At 36.3% G+C, this 20,943-nt stretch overlaps 1 protein-coding gene across 1 annotated transcript in view; it reads left to right on the forward strand.

The window, feature by feature from the left end:
- ANTXR2 (ANTXR cell adhesion molecule 2) overlaps positions 1 to 20,943 on the forward strand; it is a 142,602-nt gene that overhangs the window by 14,363 nt on the left and 107,296 nt on the right. The window contains exons 5-7 of the mRNA XM_029944320.1: positions 433 to 540; positions 673 to 741; positions 1,487 to 1,567. Of these exons, the coding sequence (XP_029800180.1) occupies positions 433 to 540; positions 673 to 741; positions 1,487 to 1,567 (258 nt within the window). The remainder of the gene's footprint in view (positions 1 to 432; positions 541 to 672; positions 742 to 1,486; positions 1,568 to 20,943) is intronic.

A 20,943-nucleotide genomic window follows, 5' to 3' on the forward strand; every position in this document is an offset into this window, starting at 1 on the left:
GGAGAATGTTTTCTTATTCTGTAATACAATAAATTTTCACTCTCTAGTAAAACTCAAAGGATCCCTTACATGTTTATCTTTAACATTTTTAAAAAGTGCTTTTAGTTGTTCTAAGGATGAGACTGACTTACAGTGGTGATAAGAAAAATTTGGATGGCATTTTGCCTTTTAAGGAATTTTTCATTTTCTGTGTGATTACATTCAGACCAGTCAATCAAAGCTTAAAGTTTATCTCCCTTAAGCCCAATCATAACTACTATATACTGTGAATATATGCCTATTTCAAATAAAATAGTTAACCCCAAATATCCTGTTTGAAAAGCCAGTCTATAATATTTTGATTTTGTCAGGTTCATAAATTCAGCTTGATGGAGTGTGTGGGTTAAAAGTTAAGATTAAATTGTTAGTTGGATAATTATTTTTCATTTTCAGGCAAATGAACAAATTCAGAAAGCAGGAGGCTTAAAAACCTCCAGTATCATAATTGCTCTGACAGATGGTAAGTTGGACGGTCTGGTGCCATCATACGCAGAGAGAGAGGTAAGTATTGAACTGAACCTGTCCTTGATATCCCACTGTATTTGACTGTGTGTCTCTATGTATAGCCTGATAGTTGGATAATTCACCTCTGTCTCTCTGTATCTCTCTCTGTCTCTCTCTCTCTCTCCATAGGCAAAGGTATCCAGGTCATTTGGAGCTAGAGTTTATTGTGTTGGTGTGCTGGACTTTGAACAAGCCCAGGTAAGCACGGCAGATCTGCAGACTTTAGTCTAAACCACATAATTGTCTTAAGGACAGTTTATCAAATTCTTCTCACTGACGACTTCTTGTGATGCTATCCATTTGCTAAAGATTTTCTCTAAAATGGCCATATGTCTTGAAAGCTGCATCAATAATGTTGGGTTTTGATAGATTTCATTACTGAACACAAAACTTTAAATATCTTGACTATTCATTTGGTTTAGAGGAAGTGATATTATAGGATATATGTTAGGATTAAAATATGAATACTCCTTCTTGAACTCAACTGACAAGATTATTTTGACAGTCTGAGTTAGATGTTTTAGTTTGATTGAAAATTTGACTTTAGGAATAGAGGAGTTTGGGAAAACCAGATTTTTTTCATGAGGGTTTGAGGCTTTATAGATTAATTTTTTTTTCCTGCTCAGCAAGATGATTTTGCGTTTAAATTTTTGGTTGAATATGACATAGGACTCCTGTGTCTCATAGCATTTCCAGCAAGTACGGCTCTGCACTGTTGGAGATTCAAACTTGGGGCCACCGTAAAGGGGCTGTGGCTGATGCATTTCATTGTGATACATTTAGAGTGACACTAGTGCCATCTCCTTCAATTCCTGACAGGCTACACTGGTGAATTAATCTGTAGTATAATTTTTCAGATGAACATAACTGAAACATAATGAAGTGTATAAAATCTTGTATGTCTCAACTACCCGTTAATTAAATGTTCCTCCTCTTTCTAAAGCTGGAAAGAATCGCCGATTCCAAGGAACAAGTCTTCCCTGTCAAAGGCGGATTTCAGGCTCTTAAAGGAATAATTAATTCTGTGAGTATTTTTCTGGGGGTAAGAAAGGCTCGTAATTTTAGCTACATTTTACAAATGTAGGAAGTAATCTCAATATCCAGTTCAGGTGATCATTATGTTGAAAGAGATTAAAGAGGAAGTTTGTCTGTGCTTGTGAACACAGCTTAATTCTAAAGATCTGGGTTTTGTTTGTACGTGAGATTTGGTATTGATTCTTATAAACTGAACTCTGTGAGCCTGGGTTTGTGATTTCAAGTTTAAGATCTTCATAAAACAGTCTTAGCCCCTTCTACCCTTTAAGCATGGAGTTCCTCGCCGTCTCGATACCTTGTAAGTTTTACAGGATTTATGGAAGAAGTGTAAAATACAGATTTGGTTTGGAATGTGTGATGTCTCTCTCCTCCGAATCTGGTGTTCGTGCTGCCAGGCACCTTGCCCCCGCATCTGAGTATTTGACTGCTGTTGTTGTTCTTTCCATTTTAATGATTAATAGTTTCACGGGAGCTCATAATATTTCTGTTTGGAATTCAGTTGCTCTGTCTCTGGTGATCGTTAGAATCGAGGCTACCCGAAAGAGTGTATCAGGAAGCTGGATGATGAAATGCGGAGCGAAACTCCTAGGCTTTCGCTGCTGAGGTTTATGTTTCGTTTTACTGCCTTTTTCTGGAAGCACTAGGCACAGTTGCTATTAAGTATTTATGATATTTTGGTAAACACCATCCTAAAATGAACGTGAATAATATATATTCTCTAAGCCAAAGCCTGTCCTTTAACCTTTAGGCATTGGCTGAAGGGAAAAAAACCCAAAAAACAAAAAACTCAGTGTCTTCGGATATTTGGTTCTGGCTTTTAAAATTTCTCTTTCAAGATCGTGTATTTCACGAACAGAGTGAGATGGATTGATTTTGTTCCCCCCACCCATTAATGGAACTTTCCAAAGGAAAAAAAAATATGATTTGGTTCTATCACATATCAGTACTTCTAGTGGACAGGCCAAATATAAATACAGAATGGAACAGAGATTTTACTATTTTAGGAGTTTAATTATGCTTAGTATTTAGAAAAAATTGCAATACAAAAAACAGTAAATATTTTTATACTTGGATTCAAGGTAAATACTCTGCAACTGTGATTTGTTTTAAAAGACAGAAACATGGACGGTCAATGCAAAAGGGAGGATAATTTGATCCTATAAATAGACAAGCCAGCAGATTGTATTTTACATAGAATTTCATTGTGCTTGGGAACTTTCAGTTATTTTTATAATTATACTGGGAAGGAAAGAAGACCTCTCTGGATTATTTTCTTTGGATTTTTTTTCCCTTCTGTATAAAAAAGGTTCAATTCAAAATTCATGGTGACTACTTGGTTTTTTAAAACTCTTTGCTTATGGGCTGTGACTGCGTATTTCTCCTTTAAGAAATTAGTAGTTGATAACTAGAGAAGATACAGTTGTTTTATTTGTTAAGCGTCGTTTATTTTATTTGTATTGGAGAAACTTTATAATGGAATTTCTAACTGCAGTCTTTCTGGTCTGGAGTTCTTGATGGCCTTTAGCTTGATTACGTTTTATAGAAAGAGTTAGCATGGAACTAGGAAGATTTGTGTTATTTTAGCTACAGATTACAAACAAAGACTCTTGAGTTTCATTTGGTGGAGGCTGATAGGTATAGTATTCATTTTAATATAGTTACACTTCAGCTATTTTGTCACTAAAGGAGGAGTAAATTCTCCTCCGGGAAGCCGGCCTCTAAGGAAAGCATGGCAGAACATGGCAGAACTGACTGGACACAAATGGAGTCGTCACAACCAAAGCTGATCTCACTAGTAGTTGAGATTTTATCAACATGATGATAGCTTGGGAGTTTTGCTTGCTTTGTAAAAATTTAAGGCAATTCAACACTTTATCTCTCTTCAAGGCAGAGATTGCTCCATCTCTGATAATATACAAAAGCTATAATTCTGCCTTAAATTTGAATTGCACTTTATACTTACCGAGTACCATGTTATCTTCAAAAAGTCATATTTGGTATTTAAAACAAATATACTATATCTATTTCAAGGTAAGGGCAGAGAGAAGAGACTATCCCTTTATTCTTTATGATTTATCACATTCGTAGGTAAAATTGTACTGTGAAATGTATTTATGCAAAACTAAGCAAATATAAAAAAATTAGAAAATTTAACTCTTTCAGATGTCTTGGACTCTTTGAACTTAAAATTTCTTTTAATATTCATTTGAAAAGAAGAGAGAGAGAGAGGGGACACATGATTGGGGGTGGGGCAGAGATAGAGACACAGAAGCCAAAGCAGTCTCCAGTCTATGAGCTGTCAGCGGAGAGCCTGATGAGGGCCTGGAACCCGCCGACTATGAGATCATGATCTGAGCCGAAGTTGGACACTTTAATCGACTGAGCCACCCACGCACCCTCAGATGTCTGCAGAATATTAGTTAAATTGAGAAATAATTTATTTTTCATGCTAATTATTCGAATACATCTGGCCGTATTGTCAATGAATTAATTTCTTTGAAGTTAATCTTTAATTGAGAAAAAAATGTGGTTTTGAGAAAAAAAATGTGGTTTTCTTGATCCTCTCTCCCCCACACACCAAAATCCAGTGACCTAGATTGTCTGGTTCCTTATTGTGGGTCACGTTAAGACATAGTTTGTCTAAAATCAACTTTTTAATCAGCAAGGATAGGTGTTTCATTTTGGAGCCTTCCTTCCTGTGGTAGTTTTGTCTTTTGTAACTTCAAAAGCAAGACACTGAAAAAGCCTTTGTTATGAACATTTTGCATGTTAACAATATAATGCCTTCTCTAAAATCTATTTGATTCAGAAAATCATTTTAATGTTTTATTTTAATTTGGAATGAAGTGAATCATTTAAAGATTTTTGGATTTTTAGGCAAACATGATATATGACATTTTTTGGAATACTGGTTTAATCTCCAAACTTAATTAGGATTATAAAAGTTTAAAACTCATCATTGTCTCAAGTAGGTGCTGGTGAAAAACTTTCCTTTTTTTCACCTCCTTTCCCCCCTATTATCTAATTTGTTCTTTCATTCATTCATTCATTTATTGAGCTCTAACTATGCTTAGGGCACTGTGTTACGCTCAGAAGAAGGGACATAAAGAAAATAAGACACACTCTCTGTTCTAGAGGAGCTTGAAAATAGTGATGACTTGAGATTTGGAATATGGTTTTCCCCTTGCTGGAATTATAAGATGTGCAGATAAGGAAGTGGGAAACTTCAGTGAGTCACTCTAGGTGATAAAAAGGAATCCCATCATGCAATTTGTGTTAAGATACCAATATGGTCAAGTAAAGTTAACAGAAGGATGGTATAAGTTTGGATATGTGAAGTCATGCAAGGCTTTGGGTGGTGGAATTTGAACTGTGCTATGACAGTTGGGGTAAATTAGAAACAAGGAACATAGAACTTCAGAAAGACCTGGACTGAGTGGCTGAAACAGTGTGTGGCCTGGCTTGGATTATGGAGAGATATCAGGCCGGATCCAGATTCTGGGAACTCTCAAATGTTTGAATGGGGGATGGGCCCCTACTTCATAAGTGACTGGGGAACGATGGAGGAGCCGTTGAGGGATGGGATTGATATGACAGCTGTGGATGTTTAAGAAGAATATTCTTATGGTAATGGATAGGATAATTTAGAATATGGAAAGGTGTTGAGATTGGGAATAGGAAGACCTGAATGTGAGGTCTGACTCTGCCACTGCCTAGCTCTGTGGCCTTGTGTACCTCCTAAATGTAATCTCTCTGATTTTTAGAATTCTCATCAAGTCATATGAGGCCAATTCTATTTCATTGTGTTGTTTTGTGAATAAAATGAGATAATGATTAAGAATGAGCTAACTCAGAAGGGCTGGGCTTTCAAACATTTGGTAGGAAGCTAGGAATGGCAAGAGGTTGGGACTGTATAGGATGGGTTTTGATCTCTACTAAGAGAGATGACCAGAAGGTCATGACATTGATATGTGAGAGAATCAAATCTAGCAAGTGGGTCATATGTCCAAGGATTTCTAGATGGTGTGGCTAACCAAGGTCAAGTACTTGGTTGTGTCCTAGTTCTGAATCTTCAGGACCCGGGACTCGGACCCAGCCAACAACTGGAAAAGGAGATTCAGTAGTCCCATGACAAAAATTATGTAGAATTTCAGGACTCTGCATTCAGAAAAGAGCCATAGTTCTTGTTGGGAAACTTGTGCTATTTAGTGATTCAAAGTAGAAACCTAGTTGTTAAGAGGGAAAACCATCTTCAATGGACCATAGTTCCTTAGCGTTTATTTTAGGTACTGAGATTCTAGGTCTTTCCCAGTAAAACTAGGTCAAGGACCACAAGCAAAACATGTAATAAACTCTCTGCCCTGGTCAGAATCATGTCAGGAACAGGGCGGGGCAGAACCTCCAGGGATAAAATTGTTTTCTCTTGCTGAGCCAGTCTCTAATGGCTCTGGAAAACATTAGCTGCTGTTATTATTGTGATGGCAGTGAAACTGGAAATAAAAAGGTAAATTTGAGAAACCTTAAAAGTTAATAGAACCCGAGAGATGACTGGATATAGGGTGAAAAAGACAAAGGGGAGTCAAATGTAACTTGGGCATTTTGCCCCTGATTACTATGAATAATTGGAAGCAGTGAGAGTAAAAGCTGTTTTCACAGAGGAGCACAGAGTGCTAGAGAACACACTGCAGTTGGACAGAGGGACAGAGGGAGAAGTGGGACTGGGCCTGGGAAGTCCCCGTGGGGATGTCCCTTTGGGAAGTGGAGGTCCAGCAAAATGTTCAAGTCAGAAATAGTCAGAATTGAGTCATCATTCCTTGTGTTTTCGCCCCTCCCATTACCCACAAACACAAGGACATAATTCTTCTATTTTTCCCTTTAGATTATCTTTAATATCTTAGAATGTTGAACAATTATTTTCAGTTTCTTGGAAAGGTGATTGCAAGGCTTTAATTTGAAAATGAATTTGTATTCGAACTAGTAAAGGTCAGACTGACATGTGAGTACCACATGGGTACTGACTCAGTGTTTCATGGTGCAGTGGACAGTAGCATTAAAAGTAAAACAAAACCACAGGTTGGGGCATAGTATGGATAAAAATAAAAATATGCTGGAAAACCTCCTTCCCTCCTTTTCTCTTCTCCTAAAAGCAAGACTATGGAATATTACACTCTTTGCAATTATTTCAACAAATTTTTTTGATACAGTACCTCAGAATGTATTAAGCAGAAGAGATAAATCAGTTGTGAAACTGGTCTTATAAATAACCATGATCCAAAATAATTCAGAACACCATATCCTACGTGATGGCAGCTAATGGCAGAGTTCCTAAGCACCTAATGGGGAAGTATGGGAACATAAATAGGAAAGAAATGATCACTCATACATGTAGGACATTTAAATAAAACTGTAATACATTGTTTATAAAGGGAAAAATGTGCAATATACATTTCAAAAAAAAATCTTCATTCGTAGTACTGGAAATGTAGGCTTCATCTGACCTTGGCAGCCAAATTATTTTCTCTCAGTAATGTCTATTGTTGTTGTTATTGTTTTGAAACTTTCTAAGAAAGGTGTCTACATTATGTTTTAATGAGATGGGAAGACACTGCAAAATTGTTTTCTTTACAGGCAAATAATTTTCATAGAAGAGGTACCTAATGAACATTCTGATAAGAACTCAGTTTAAGTGATTTTAGCAGGTTCTGCTATGAATGTTGACTGCTTTGTTTTGGAAATCTCTATAAAATCATGGTTTGATAAAAAAACAAAAAAACTAAAGTCTGAGCTAACTGTAAAAATATATCCACGGGAAAACCCCCCCAAACTGATAGGACTTACTCAAAATTGGAAATCAATCTAGGACTCTTTTTAAAAAAAAGATTGGCTATAATATGAGACTCACAATAAATCAGCTTCTTTCAGGCTTCTATTTATTGAATCTTTAGTACTGAATGTAGATGAAGGGTCTCATTATAACATCTTTCACATTAATGGTAGGAAGGTCGCAACTGTATTTCTGCTTTTTTTTTGGTCTAGTACCTAATATAGCACTGGGTAAATAGTTATTGATTAATTCATATTTATCAATGAAAAAATGAATAAATAAAACCAGTGCTTTTTGAACATATTTTCATAGTTTTATAATAGAGTTATGGTGTTTTTAAGCATTAAAGAAATCAACTTTTTTTTTTGCCAAAGAATATTCTGAATTGACATGATTTCATATAACATTGATTTCATTTTCTTATTTATATTCCTCTGTATTATGACTTTGTTTACAAAAACCAAGTTCATACTAGCTTAAGAGGAAAAAACCACTATTGACTTATATAACTGGGTGGTACAGAGGGAGGAAATTACCTCTAGTACAGTTGGATCTGGAGGATCAGTCCATGTTCTTAGGATCTCTCTTTGTAAAATTTACCTCTGATTTTATTTGCCTCATTCTTTTCTTGTTCAAATAAGTGTCTGATGAAGGTAATTGCCAAAGGTTTCAGGCTTGTATGGGCCTCAGTTACCAAGCATATTGGAAAGAGGGCATTATTGTTCTGGGACATCCATATATTCTGTCCTAGATAAGGACTCTCAGTGACCCAGTTGAGTCACGTGCTCATTCCTTTCAGCGTATCTGGACCAGCCTGAGTATCACGCCTACCCCGTGATAAGAGGTTGGCAGCAAGGCAGAGAGGGAGGAGGCATCGTGATCCGTAGAATCACTCGGACCACGTGGACTGGAGAACACTTTCTCACTAGAAAGGAAACACTGTTAATAGACAGGTTAAGGGTAAAAAAAGTATTCTGGGTAGGGAAAAAAAATAACTATTACAGTCCACTATATTCAAATACCTTTAAATATTTTTGACATATAATCTTTTTATTTATTTATTTATTTTTATTTTAGAAAGAGAGTGCAGGTGGGGGAGAGGGACAAAGGGAAAGAGAGAGAGAATCTTAAGCAGGCGCTGTGCTCATCATGGAGCCTGATGCGGGGCTTGGTCTCAGGACCCTCAGATGATGACCTGAGCCGAAATCTAGAGTGGAATGCTTAACTGAATGAGCCACCCTGACACCCCTGACATAGATTCTAATAAGGTACTTCATTCCTTCCAGATTTCAATTAACTAACAAGTGCAAATAGAAACTTTGTTTTAAGTTATTCATTTATAATCTTACCCTGATGTCCACAGTCTAATGCTCTATTTGCATTTGTGTGATAATTTTACTTTATAACAATATCCTTTGTCTTTATTTGGTTCGGACTGTAGTTTAAGAAAGTCAAACCTACTTTGAATAAATACAGCTTTGTGATATTTTGTGAGAAAACTAAACTAACCATAGGGTTAAATAGCCAAAATAAAGTGCTGGAAGTTTATTTCTTAACATGAATCTGTTGGGCTATAAAAGATGACCTTTGGAGGCTCCCCTGTTCTTGAAAGCAAATTCATTCAAGTAGGACACTGAAAAGGAGGACTATGGTTAAGATTTATGACTTAAATGTACCACCAGTATGAATTATAACACACAAATGCATGATTTCTCAGTTATATCTTATTTTCCCCCAAATACAATAATTCTCAATTTATTTGGAGGCATTTTTTTTTAACTAACTATGTTTAAGACACTTTTCTGGTGTTGGGTTACAAAGACGGATATGTACTCTTGACTTTTCTGAGTTGACCACTTTGAGGCATGTGTGTTTGATTGTAAAACTAATGGAAGAGTTGATAAGGCTTTTTTCTTTTTTCTATTCTCGTCACATAGGGAAATATTTTGTTTACCCCTCTGAATTTTGAAAGATCAAATAGAACACATAGAGACTTAAAATGACAGATCTATTTCATGTTTTAGTTAAGAAAACAAAAGAGTTGGCAAATAGGACTAATATGAAATAATATATGTATCAGAGTGAAAAACATGTTGGAACTCAATTTCTTTAGATTCTAAAGCAAATAGTACATTTGTTATAACTTTATCCATAATTTCACCATACTTTTTATGGAGAGTCTTCATCATTTAAAGAAGCATTAAATAATTATTCTGAGTTTGTGCTCACCATAAAAAAAAGAGAGAGAGAAAGAAGATACGCTTTTGTTTCAAATCACAACTATTTTAAGCGGATTTCTATGTTGTAGTGAGAAAGGAAGGCTCGCTAATACAATTTGTTTTTGAAAATTATAGTTGTGAGTTGCAGAGGAACCTAAATGTCATTTGACGTTTTTGTTTTACAATTTGTGATATGGGCATTCTTTTCACCAACGGTATAATCAGAACAATTCTGGTATGTTTGGATCTGAGAAGAGTAAAAGGCAATGATTATAACTCACATTCTTCCTTGGACTTCTTAGAGTAAAAGTTTGTTTAAAATTTTGTCACTTGTGCTTATACAACTCGCTTACTTGGAAGGAAGAGATAATCCATTTTTAGCAATGGGCCAGTGCAGAATGAACTGTATTGAGCAACTGGTATTTTTAAGCTTCAAGTACTTTTTAGAAATGAACTCAACCAAAACATGTGATTACAAATTACTTTTTTTAAGATTTTATTTTTTTAAGTTTATTTGTTTATTTAGAGAGAGAGAGAGAGAGAAAGAACTTGCTCATGAGCAGAGGAGGGACAGAGAGGGAGAGAGAGAATCCCAAGCTGGCTCCACCCTGTGGGTGCTGAGCCCAAGGCAGGGCTGGAACCCACAAACTGTGAAAGTGTGACCTGAGCCAAAATCAAGAGTTGGACACTTAACTGACTGAACTGCCCATGCGTCCCAAGATTTTGTTATTATTTTTTAAGTTTATTTATTTATTTATTTTTAAATGTTTTTTAATTTATTTTTGATACAGAGAGAGACAGAGCATGAGAGGGGGAAGGGCAGAGAGAGAAGGAGACACAGAATCTGAAGCAGGCTCCAGGCTCTGAGCTAGCTGTCAGCACAGAGCCCGACGGGGGGCTCGAACCCACGAATGTGAGATCTGACCTGAGCCAAAGCTGGAGGCTCAACCCACTGAGCCACCCAGGCGTCCCTATTTATTTATTTTGAGAGAGAATGAGAACCAGCAGAGGAGGGGCAGAGAGAGAGGGGGACAGAAGATCTGAAGTGGGCAGTGTGCTGACAGCAGAGAGCCCTAACTCATGAACCGTGAGATCATGACCTGAGCCGAAGTCAGATGATTAACTGACTGAGCCACTCAGGCGTCCCAGATTTTATTATTTTTAAGTAATCTCTGTACCAAGTGTGAGTCTCAAACATGCAACCCTGATAGCAAGAGTCACATGCTCTACTGACTGACCCAGCCAGGTGCCCCGTGATTACAAATTATAGTTGTTTTTCATTGAACTATCACCTCTTAAGGAAAAATATATTTGATAGGGATGTTTGGCAGCCAGAGAGAAAATAAAGATCATCTGAACATTTTTGAAAGCTAAAAAGCAAGCAAAAAAAAGGCTATGAAAGCGTCCTTACAGTTGTTTTATCTGCTTATTTTATGCAACTGTATGGTTAATTACTAAGGGTTCATTTTGTTGGGACCTTTGGGATAATGCTGTTCAGTGATTTTTCCTTATGAGATATAAACTTGGAATCCTTCAGATTAGGATGAACTCCTAGAGTATTTAAAGCTGCTCTGTGAGTGAGGGAAAAAAATGCTTTTGCTTTTTTAGGCTTATCTTTACGGATATTTTCAGACATGTTGTATGTCATGGAAATTTGCAGTTTCTCTCCGTTAAAGATATACCTTGGATGCTTGTAAATTATCTATAATGTTCTATTGTAGATGACATTATATACCTAAAGTCAGTGTTAAAATTTATTACTAGGATGAATATTTTTAATTTTTAATAAAGTTTAAAAATGTTATTGATGTTTGGGTAGCATATTGAATTTAAGTGTAATGCAATATTCTAGTTTGGGAGAAAAATCTCTAATATTTAGAACTGACCTTTAAAATTGAGGTCCCAAAGGAAGCCATTCAATAGGATTTATTTTTTTTTCTCTTTTCACATATCCTACCTAGAATTAGCCTTTTTTTCTTAAAAAGATAATGTATATTAGGGATGCTGGGTGGCTTTGTTGGTTGAGTCTGTCTCTTGGTTTTGGCTCAGGTCATGATCACACAGTCCATGAGTTCAAGTCCTGCTTTGGGCTCTGTGCTGGTGGTGGGGAGCCTGCTCAGGATTCTTTCTCCCTGTCTCCTTTTCCCTCTGCGTGTACTCTCAAAACGAATAAATAAACATTAAAAAAAGATATGTATATAAATTCAAGTTTCTTTTTGTGTCATTTTATTGTTTCTTAATTTCTTTTTCCATTTGGCTTGTTGCTTTATGTGTGCCATTGATTACCAAAATTTGTACTATGCAAATAAGCTTGCTCTTCATGTGTGTGACTGAAGATGTGATTTGATTAATTCAAGTAGCGCCTAATTAAGCTCTGTATTTTTTTATATGCTTAACTGTTCAGTGTTACACACCTCATTTATTTGTCTTATAATCAAAATGTTCATGCTTTTTATTAGAAAGTTTTACATTTACTCTTCAATTAATTCAATAAACATTAATTGAGCAGCTGCTATTTTTAATGTTTTGTGCTATCTGCTTTTTATATTGGATTAGTTTTGAATATAAGGCATTGTCATTCATTAGAGAAGTGTTTATCTAGTTTCTTCTGGAATGGGCTCTATTCTATTTCCCAATATAATAACCTTTTTATTGCCATTTAGAAATTGGAAAGAGTACAGATGTTGGAATCTCTTTTGGTTTTTATTAGTTGTGGGAAGTTTTTCTTTTTTTTTTTTAACTGAATGCTTGATTCTCAAATCATAAAACCTAGATATTTCAACATAAACTTGAGAGACATTGTATGTCCTAAGTCATATTTTGACTTCATTTCCTCATCTTATAGAGATTAAATGCTAAATTTTACCGTGGGTAAATCTCAACCAGGGTTCTCCACTAATTAATCCCATTTTATCTTAAATGCCAGAAGAAAAAAGCCACACCTGTATACATTGTATGCATTTTTTTTCAGGCCATAATACGGCTTCTATTACTTCTTCCATGTCCCATATCTATTATTTTAGCCCATGTTCATTATGTAAATATGTTGAGGAATTTATAAGATTTCAAATCAATACATGGTTTAATATAGTTCTTAAAATATCTAAGAAAGAAGAAATCAAATATGATGCTCTCTGATTATTTCTGTTGCTAATACTGTCATTTTACCTGATTATTATTCAGTACTTATAAAGAACTGATCGTAACTTTAAAGACAAGCAAGATAAGAAATTGCTTTGTAACCAGTGAGATTCTTGAATGAATTGTGTCTGATTTCGCAATTGTTCTCATCTATACTCTGACAAATATTGTCAGTTCTGGCTTCAGAGTACCTGTCTGCCCCTTGTTACTTTGTATGTAAATTTGGCCTACAGTGAAATCCTGCAGCCTGACCACATGACATGCGATGTAGACTCAATCCAAATTAATTTGGAACGAGCCTGGAGTAGTCAGGGTGAAACACCTTTCTGGTACTGCCTTCAAGTAGCTCTGCAGAGAAGCAAGAGCACAATGGAATCTACTCTGATCGTCTGCCAAAAATCTATAATCTCGGAGCGGCCAGCAGGCAGGAGGTCAGAGCTGACTCCTCAGGCTGCATCTGGTCTGACTGCTAACCAACAACCAACCCACAGGGAGGCATAAATAACTTTATCTTATTCTATCCCCCTGCCTTGCCCAAAAGAGAAGTTCCATGAAATTAGTATTTACGGTGTGCACTGAACTAATGAGAATATTTTGATAATCAGAATTGTTCAAATAGTGAATTAAAATCGTATACAACCAGTTAGCAACAGAAAATAATTACAGTTTGTGGAAGTGAGTGCTATTGTTCCATCTGCAATTTACCCCAAACAACTTGGAAGAGGGGAAATATTTAGGTGTTTGCTTTATTTATTTTTTTTTTAAATTTTTTTAGTGTTTTATTTATTTTTGATACAGAGAGAGACAGAGCATGAGAGGGGGAGGGGCAGAGAGAGAAGGAGACACAGAATCTGAAGCAGGCTCCAGGCTCTGAGCTAGCTGTCAGCACAGAGCCTGATGCGGGGCTCGAACCCACGAACGTGAGATCTGACCTGAGCGAAGTTGGAGGCTTAACCGACTGAGCCACCCAGGTGCCCCGGTTTTTGCTTTATTATCATAATACATGGCAGACTTTTTTAAAATCATACATTTAAAAGGAAGCATTCAAGACAAATACATTTAAATATGTTTTAATGCTAATTTATTTTTGAGGTGGGGAGGGTCAGGGAGAGAGGGAGACACAGAATCTGAAGTAGGCTCCAGGCTCTGAGCTGTCAGCACAGAGCCCGATGCGGGGCTCAAACTCACAAACTGTGAGATCGTGACCTAAACCAAAATTGGACACTTAACCAACTGAGCCACCCAGGCATCCCAAGACAAATACATTTTAAATAGTACAGAAAGTTTTGATAAGGAGAAAGGACAGTGACTGTGATCATAGAGATTAAATATATAAAACCATCTTTAGGCCTTTAAATCACAGTTTAGGACAACATGTTGGAATGTAGAATTTTTACACAAGAACCAGAATTTAGAATTCTATGTATTTTAATTTCTCTTCTATTATAGATTTGTACTGGCTTATAAACACAAGTCTCACAGATGGCCTTGTGTATACCAATAGCTACTTTGCTTAGATCTCTCTCTCTCTCTTTCTCCTGGAAGTTCACACCTTCTTCTCCCACCCAACCTGGCCCTGTGTGTGCAGCTGTAGATTAAAATGTTTTCACAAATATAGGAGAGAAAGAAACCAAGAAAAATAACAATAGAGGAACAGACCTCTGTCTGGCAGACATATAAGCAGACCTCTTTTTCCGATGTCAGCATCCCATTTTAGAAAACATTTTCCCTCATGCTGCTTGCATTTCTTGCTTTACTAAATTTCTGTCTGAATTTCCCTATGTAGGGATTTTTCATGGCTTAAAAAATTCTCTTCAAGGTATAACCCCATGCAAACTGTGTGAAAGACCGTTTCATATATTCATTTACATATTAGTATGAATGTGTTCATGAAATGAGAACAGCTTCACTGAAATGGAATATTTTGGGCAGTAGAAAATCTGGACAGTGGTGGTGTTTAGAAAAGTTATATCTGTGTGTCTAGCAACCTGGGTGAGACCATGAGCAGGGAGGGACAAGGACTAACCTACTCCGTATCAAAATTCTCCTAAAGTCAGTTCCATATCCAGAAAAATTGGAGAAAAACAAAAGAAAACAAAACAAGAAACCCCATCTTTCTGCCTCCTGGCTCCAAATATCCTTTCTGTTCCCAGGACTCAGGAACATTCTAGAAACGTGTGAAAACTGAAATGCCCTTCAATGCCATTGACATCATTACTTTTAAGAAAAAAATGTGTTCTAAGATTGAATAACAAATTAAGTTCTAAACACAGTTTGGTTTTAGTTTTCCAAGTGCTTCTGGTTCCCTCAAACCAGAGTTAGGACCTCTTCTTGTTCTAGTATAGCCTCGCTTGTCTTTTAAGTTCCAGATTATGCTGAGAAGAAAGAAGCACACATGTTTTACCTGCAGAAAACAAATTTGAGATAGAAAGTGATAATAACATAAGACAATAGAGAGAAAAAAATAAATCAAAAGAGAGAGAGCCCTAAGCATTTGCATATCCTACATATTACCAATTCATAGCATGATCTAAAATGTTAATTTACTCAATGTCAGTGTAATTGGGAATTTTAAAATAAATCTGTAAACCTCCCAACCAACGTAGGTGAGGGGCGCCTGGATGGCTCAGTCGGTGGAGGTGGAGTGTCCTCCTCTTGATCTCGGCTCAGGTTATGACCCCATGGCCTTGGGGTTGAGCTCCTTGGGGTTAACCTTGAGGTTAAGCGTAGAGCCTGCTTAAAAGTCTCTCTCTGTCTCCCTCTGCTCTGCTCCCCCACTTGCGCTCTCTTGCTCTAAAATAAAAAAATCAAAATAAATAATTTTTAAAATGTGGGTGAAACCTTCATAACATACTTCTGAAGATAAAATATAAGATAGATTTTATTTATTTTTCACATTAGAAAGTAGCTTTATTGAAGTATAATTGACAAATAACCAACTGCTTTAAGGTGTACAATTTGATAAATGTTAACAGATTTTACATATAAAGTATCCCTGGAAATATCACCACAGTCAAGCTAAGGAGCATGTCTAGCACCCCTAAGATTTTCCTCCCTCTTTGCCCGGCCCTTTGTTCCTTGGAAATCCCTGATCTGTTTTCTGTCACTGTGGAATGTCCTTTGTCCGTGGGCATCTGGAGTCTTGGCAATATTGATACCTATTGACATTGACCAGTAATTAGACTTTTAATAATATTTGTGTCTATCTGCATACATAGTACACACTTGGTAAATATTTGTATTATTCCTGTCTTCTGTGTAAGGATTATCACTGCATTGATGTGATATTTCACCGCATATGAGCCAGACATTGAAACTTATGTGTGTTCAATATTATTGGAACATATATAATTCCTAAGCCCTTGCTACTCAGTGTGGCCCACAGACCACCAGTCTGTTATCATCCAGGAGGTTTTAGAAATGCAGCATCTTGGAACTCATCTCAAGACCTGCTGAACCAGAGCCTGTATTTTAACAGTGATTTGTATGCTCATTAACATTTGAGAAGCACTGTTGTAAGACATCATTTTAATATTTGTAAAGTATCTGGATGTGCCATAATTTAGTTGACGTGGGGAAAGCTTTGCAATTATATTAACTGGAAAAGCAAACACCAACTCCATATACTAGGATTCAAATTTTATTTTTAAAAGATGCAGCTTATATAATGCATAGAAGTACACAAAAACACAAGTAGGAAATGGATAAAGATGGAGAGAGTGGTATTGCTGAATAGAACTGTGATTTTTAAAATATGAAATAAGATAGATTTAGATCATTTTGTTAGTATAAAAAGAGTCTGGGCAAAACAGGCAGATACATTTCACAAGTTTGTAGATATTAGATTTTTTAATGATTAGACTGCCGATCACAAAGGTAGGCACTGGTTCAAACAGGCTTTAGAGTCAATCAAACCTGAAGAGATCTTGGTGTGCCAATTAAAAACTACTTCTGGGCACCTGGTGGCTCAGTCGGTTAAGCGGACGCGGTTAAGCGTCTGGCTTCGGCTCAGGTCATGATCTCACGGTTCATGGGTTCGAGCCCTGTGTCAGACTCTGTGCTGGCAGCCAGCTCAGAGCCTGGAGCCTGCTTGGGATTCTGTGTCTCCCTCTCTCTCTGACCCTTCCCTGCTCATGCTGTCTCTCTCTGTCTCTCAAAAATAAATAAACAGGAAAAAAATATTTTAAAAACTACTTTTTCTTAGCAAAAAAATTAACAATTAAAAACATCTTTCTAAACCTCAGTTTTCTCATCTATAAAGTGGTGACAAAAATAGTATGTATTTGGGGTGCATCATGGGTGACTCTTGATGTTGGCTCAGGTCATGATCTCATGGTTCAAAAGATTGAGCCCTGTGTCCGGCTCTGCACTGACAGCAGGGAGCCTGCTTAGGATTTTCTTTCTTCCTCTCTCTGCTCTTTCCCCGATCTCTCACTTGTGCACATGCTCTCACTCTCTCTCTCTCTCTCTCTCAAAATAAATAAATAAATAAATAAATGTTAAAAAATAGTATGTATTCATAAGACTTGAGAGGATTAACTGAAGAGATTCAGGTAAAGTGCTTAGCACACTTCCTGGAACATAATTAATCCTGAACAAATGATACTTATTATTACCATTGTTAGGGATTCTTTTGAATTTTTGACTACCGATATTTGTATTAAATTTAGGAAGTTTGACTTTTAGTAAATGTGAGTGTTGTTATCCATATTAATATTTGAGGACTTAAAAGTAGGGAGTAGGTAATAATGTACCTATTATTTTCATTTGTAAATATTCCTTAACAGTAATATTACTTTTTGAGTTAACAGATGCTTGTGAGTGAACAGATGCTTCAGTAGTATACTTTTCTTCATGGTGAGCATCAAGTTCTTTGCCAATTTATGTATATATTTCAGAATCTCAAATGATGCAATTTTGCATCTAGCGTGTACAGTGCCCTGGTTTTATTAATAGCATTTGGCATGTCTTTAAATTTGGTCTATGGTGCTATTAGCTCTCTCTAATGTCAACCAAGGCCAACCTTTAGTGGAAACTATTTTCTGTTTCTATTGAGATATAATGAAGACAGATGGCAACACATATTTGAAGAAACAAGATGCTCTGTTGTACAAATGATGGAAGTGCAGATATGAAAGATAATGCGTCAATTATCATAGATGGGACACCTGATCCAGTGTTCAATCAATCAATAATCGTATTTAATTTAGTAAAAATTAGCTAGAGTGTTAAAAATATTTGTCCTCTCTGTCAGTCGTCATTTAAGGATGACAATTTTAATATAATAGACCTATTTTGATATCTTGAACATTTGAACTTGTGCAATTACTTGATGAAAATAAATTATAAACTGTTTTGTGTTTCTGGAACTGACTGTTAACAAATCTTATGATGTCAATTATCTACATACAAACATTGAATTATTTGGACTTCCAGTTTTATTTAAAAAAAATGGTTGTTTAATTATTTCGAGAGAGAGCTAAAGAGAGTGAGTGAGCATGTGTACAGGGGATAGGGAGAGAGAGAGGAAGAGAGAGAACTCTGAGCAGGGGCTCGACCTCAGAAACTGTGAGATCATGACCCTAGCTGAAACCAAGAGTCAGACACTTAACTGACTGAGCCCCACAGGTGCCCTGTTACTTTCTTACTATAGGAACATGGTAAACTCTAGATGGAAGAACCTAATTTAGGACAAATTTTATTTTTTAAGAATGCATACACTTTCTTTTCTCTCTTCTCTCCCCACTACATTCTCTTTTCCTCTCTTTGATTATTTTTTATTTAAAATGGTTTGGGTGTAGGTTTCTAGATTTCCAACATTCACAACTTACTGGCTTTTTCACTTAACTTTATTCTGCCTTATCTTAGTCACGGTTGTTGTAGCTTAGTATGGTTGTTGATTTAATTACTAGAAACACATTTTTAAAATCCTCATTAATTCATGTAACCTGTAATCCCTAACCATTTATTGGTTGTACTGCATATACAAAACAATTTGCTACTCCTAAAAAGGCTGTGTAGTATAATATCCTATTTTTATACTCCAAAAGAGTTTGTTTTCTAATAGAGGAGGTGATTCGTATCCTCAACTAATATAACATAAGTTCCAAAGAAATACATATTAAAAAATCAATACAAACTTTAGAGGGGGGGCAGGTAATGTCCTGTGAGAAAGTCAACTGAATTACTTTAGATGGTGAGTCCAATTTTATGACCCATGGTTTAAAATGCTTGCCCTTCTTTTTTTCTTTTTCTTTTTTTTTTAAGTTTGTTTATTTTTGAGAGAGACAGAGACAGCATAAGTGGGGTGGGGCAGAGAGAGAAAGGGAGAGAGAGAGAGAATCCCAAGCTGACAGTGCAGAGCTTGATGCAGGCTCGAACCCATGAAAATGTGAGATCGTGACCTGAGCTGAAACCAAGAGTCAAACACGTCACCAACTGAGCTACCCAAGTGTCCCCAAACTGCTTGCCTTTAAATGAATGTGTTACTGGAGTCACTTTTCCATTTAGTAATATTGTTTCTATAAAATTCATTTTATTAAAATAAGCACTCATATTAAACTAATGTAAATGTATTCTTAGGTATAAATGTATATTATGTAATTTATTGCAATATATAATCAATCTTTAGCTATATTTAGCTTCTGCTTAATGTAGTGTGATTCTTTAATCTCAGACTTCAATAGAAAAATAAATTTCTAAATAATTTTGAACCTTTTAAAATCAAAATATATTACAGGGTATAAAAAAGATCTGACTTCAGAGATGTATATACCATCAACAGTACTTAAAGGTGTTTATTCTCCAGTTTTATGGAGAATGCCATAAGAACAAATCATTTGATTTTACTATTGAAACTATGATTTTGAGGCGTGCCTGGGTGCCTCAGTCAGTTAAGCAACTGACTTCAGCTCAGGTCATGATCTCACAGCCCGTAGGTTTGAATCCCACATCAGGGAACCTGCTTCTGATTCTGTGTCTGCCTCTCTCTCTGACCCTTCTCCGCTCACACTCTGAGTGTCTCTCTCTCTCAAAAATAAGTAAACGTTTAAAAAAATTTTAAAAACTATCATTTTGAACGATTTGATGGATTATATCAAATTAAAAGAGAAAGTCAAGATATACACATTGGTCTTAAATATTTTGAGAACTGATTTAATTATGGTCAATATTGGTAGTAGAGAGAAAGTCAAGATAATTTTAGAAATTCACACAGGTGGTTCTAGGTTGCATGTCCTTTGACATGGCCTTTGGAAAATCTCATTGTAATTTCTTGATTTACTTTATTCTAAGAAATTTTTTAAAAAATGGTTGTAATTTCCAATCGATTCAGTCTTTAAACTTCTCATAATTTTTCCAGATGTTTGAAACATCTTTCAGTAATGCTGCTAGAGGTGTGCCTAAAATAACTAATAAGGAAATTGTGAACTGAAAGATGTTTCTTAATAGGAGCAGCTTTACTGGGACCTGTTGTAAATTAGGTTTCTTCAGACTTCCTGGCAGCTAAAGTAGATTTGGAGGCTTTGTGTTTTCCTTTGACCCTTCCATTTTGGTGGCTCACTGTTCTTTTATCTTAGATCAACCAAAGTGAAAGCTATAAGGCTCCATTTTTGTTAGTTGGAACCTTTTTACCTCCATATTCCTTTAGCAAAACTTTTCTGTTCCATTCCTTTCAGAGTCTTGTTACCTGTATTGTGTTAAAATATTTAAGGGTGTCCCTGATTTGAGATACTTTCCCTCCAAGAGGACATGTTAACCTTTGACAGTGGTCCTCAGTTCTTTCCCTAATTCCTTTTTTAAAACTTTTAATGCTTTTATTTATTTTTGAGAGAGAGAGAGAGAGAAAGAGAGAGAGAGAGAGAGTGAGAGAGAGAGAGACAGCATGAGCAAGGGAGGATCAGAGAGAGAGGGAGACAACAGAATTCGAAGACAGGCTCCAGGCTCTGAGCTGTCAGCACAGAGCCCGACATGGGGCTTGAACCCACAAACCATGAGATCATGACCTGAGCCGAAGTCGGACGCTTAACTGACTGAGCCACCCACGCGTCCCTCCCCAATTCTTAACTAAACAACAGTACACATTCTTCAGAGGAATGAATGTTGATTATAGGAGATAAAATAAGAGTCCAAGCAGAGGTCTTTGGGCATTGAAAGGTCTTTGGGTGACCATGGAATGAATCT

The sequence above is a fragment of the Suricata suricatta genome, chromosome 1 (assembly GCF_006229205.1).
Source record: "Suricata suricatta isolate VVHF042 chromosome 1, meerkat_22Aug2017_6uvM2_HiC, whole genome shotgun sequence".
NCBI lineage: Eukaryota > Metazoa > Chordata > Mammalia > Carnivora > Herpestidae > Suricata > Suricata suricatta.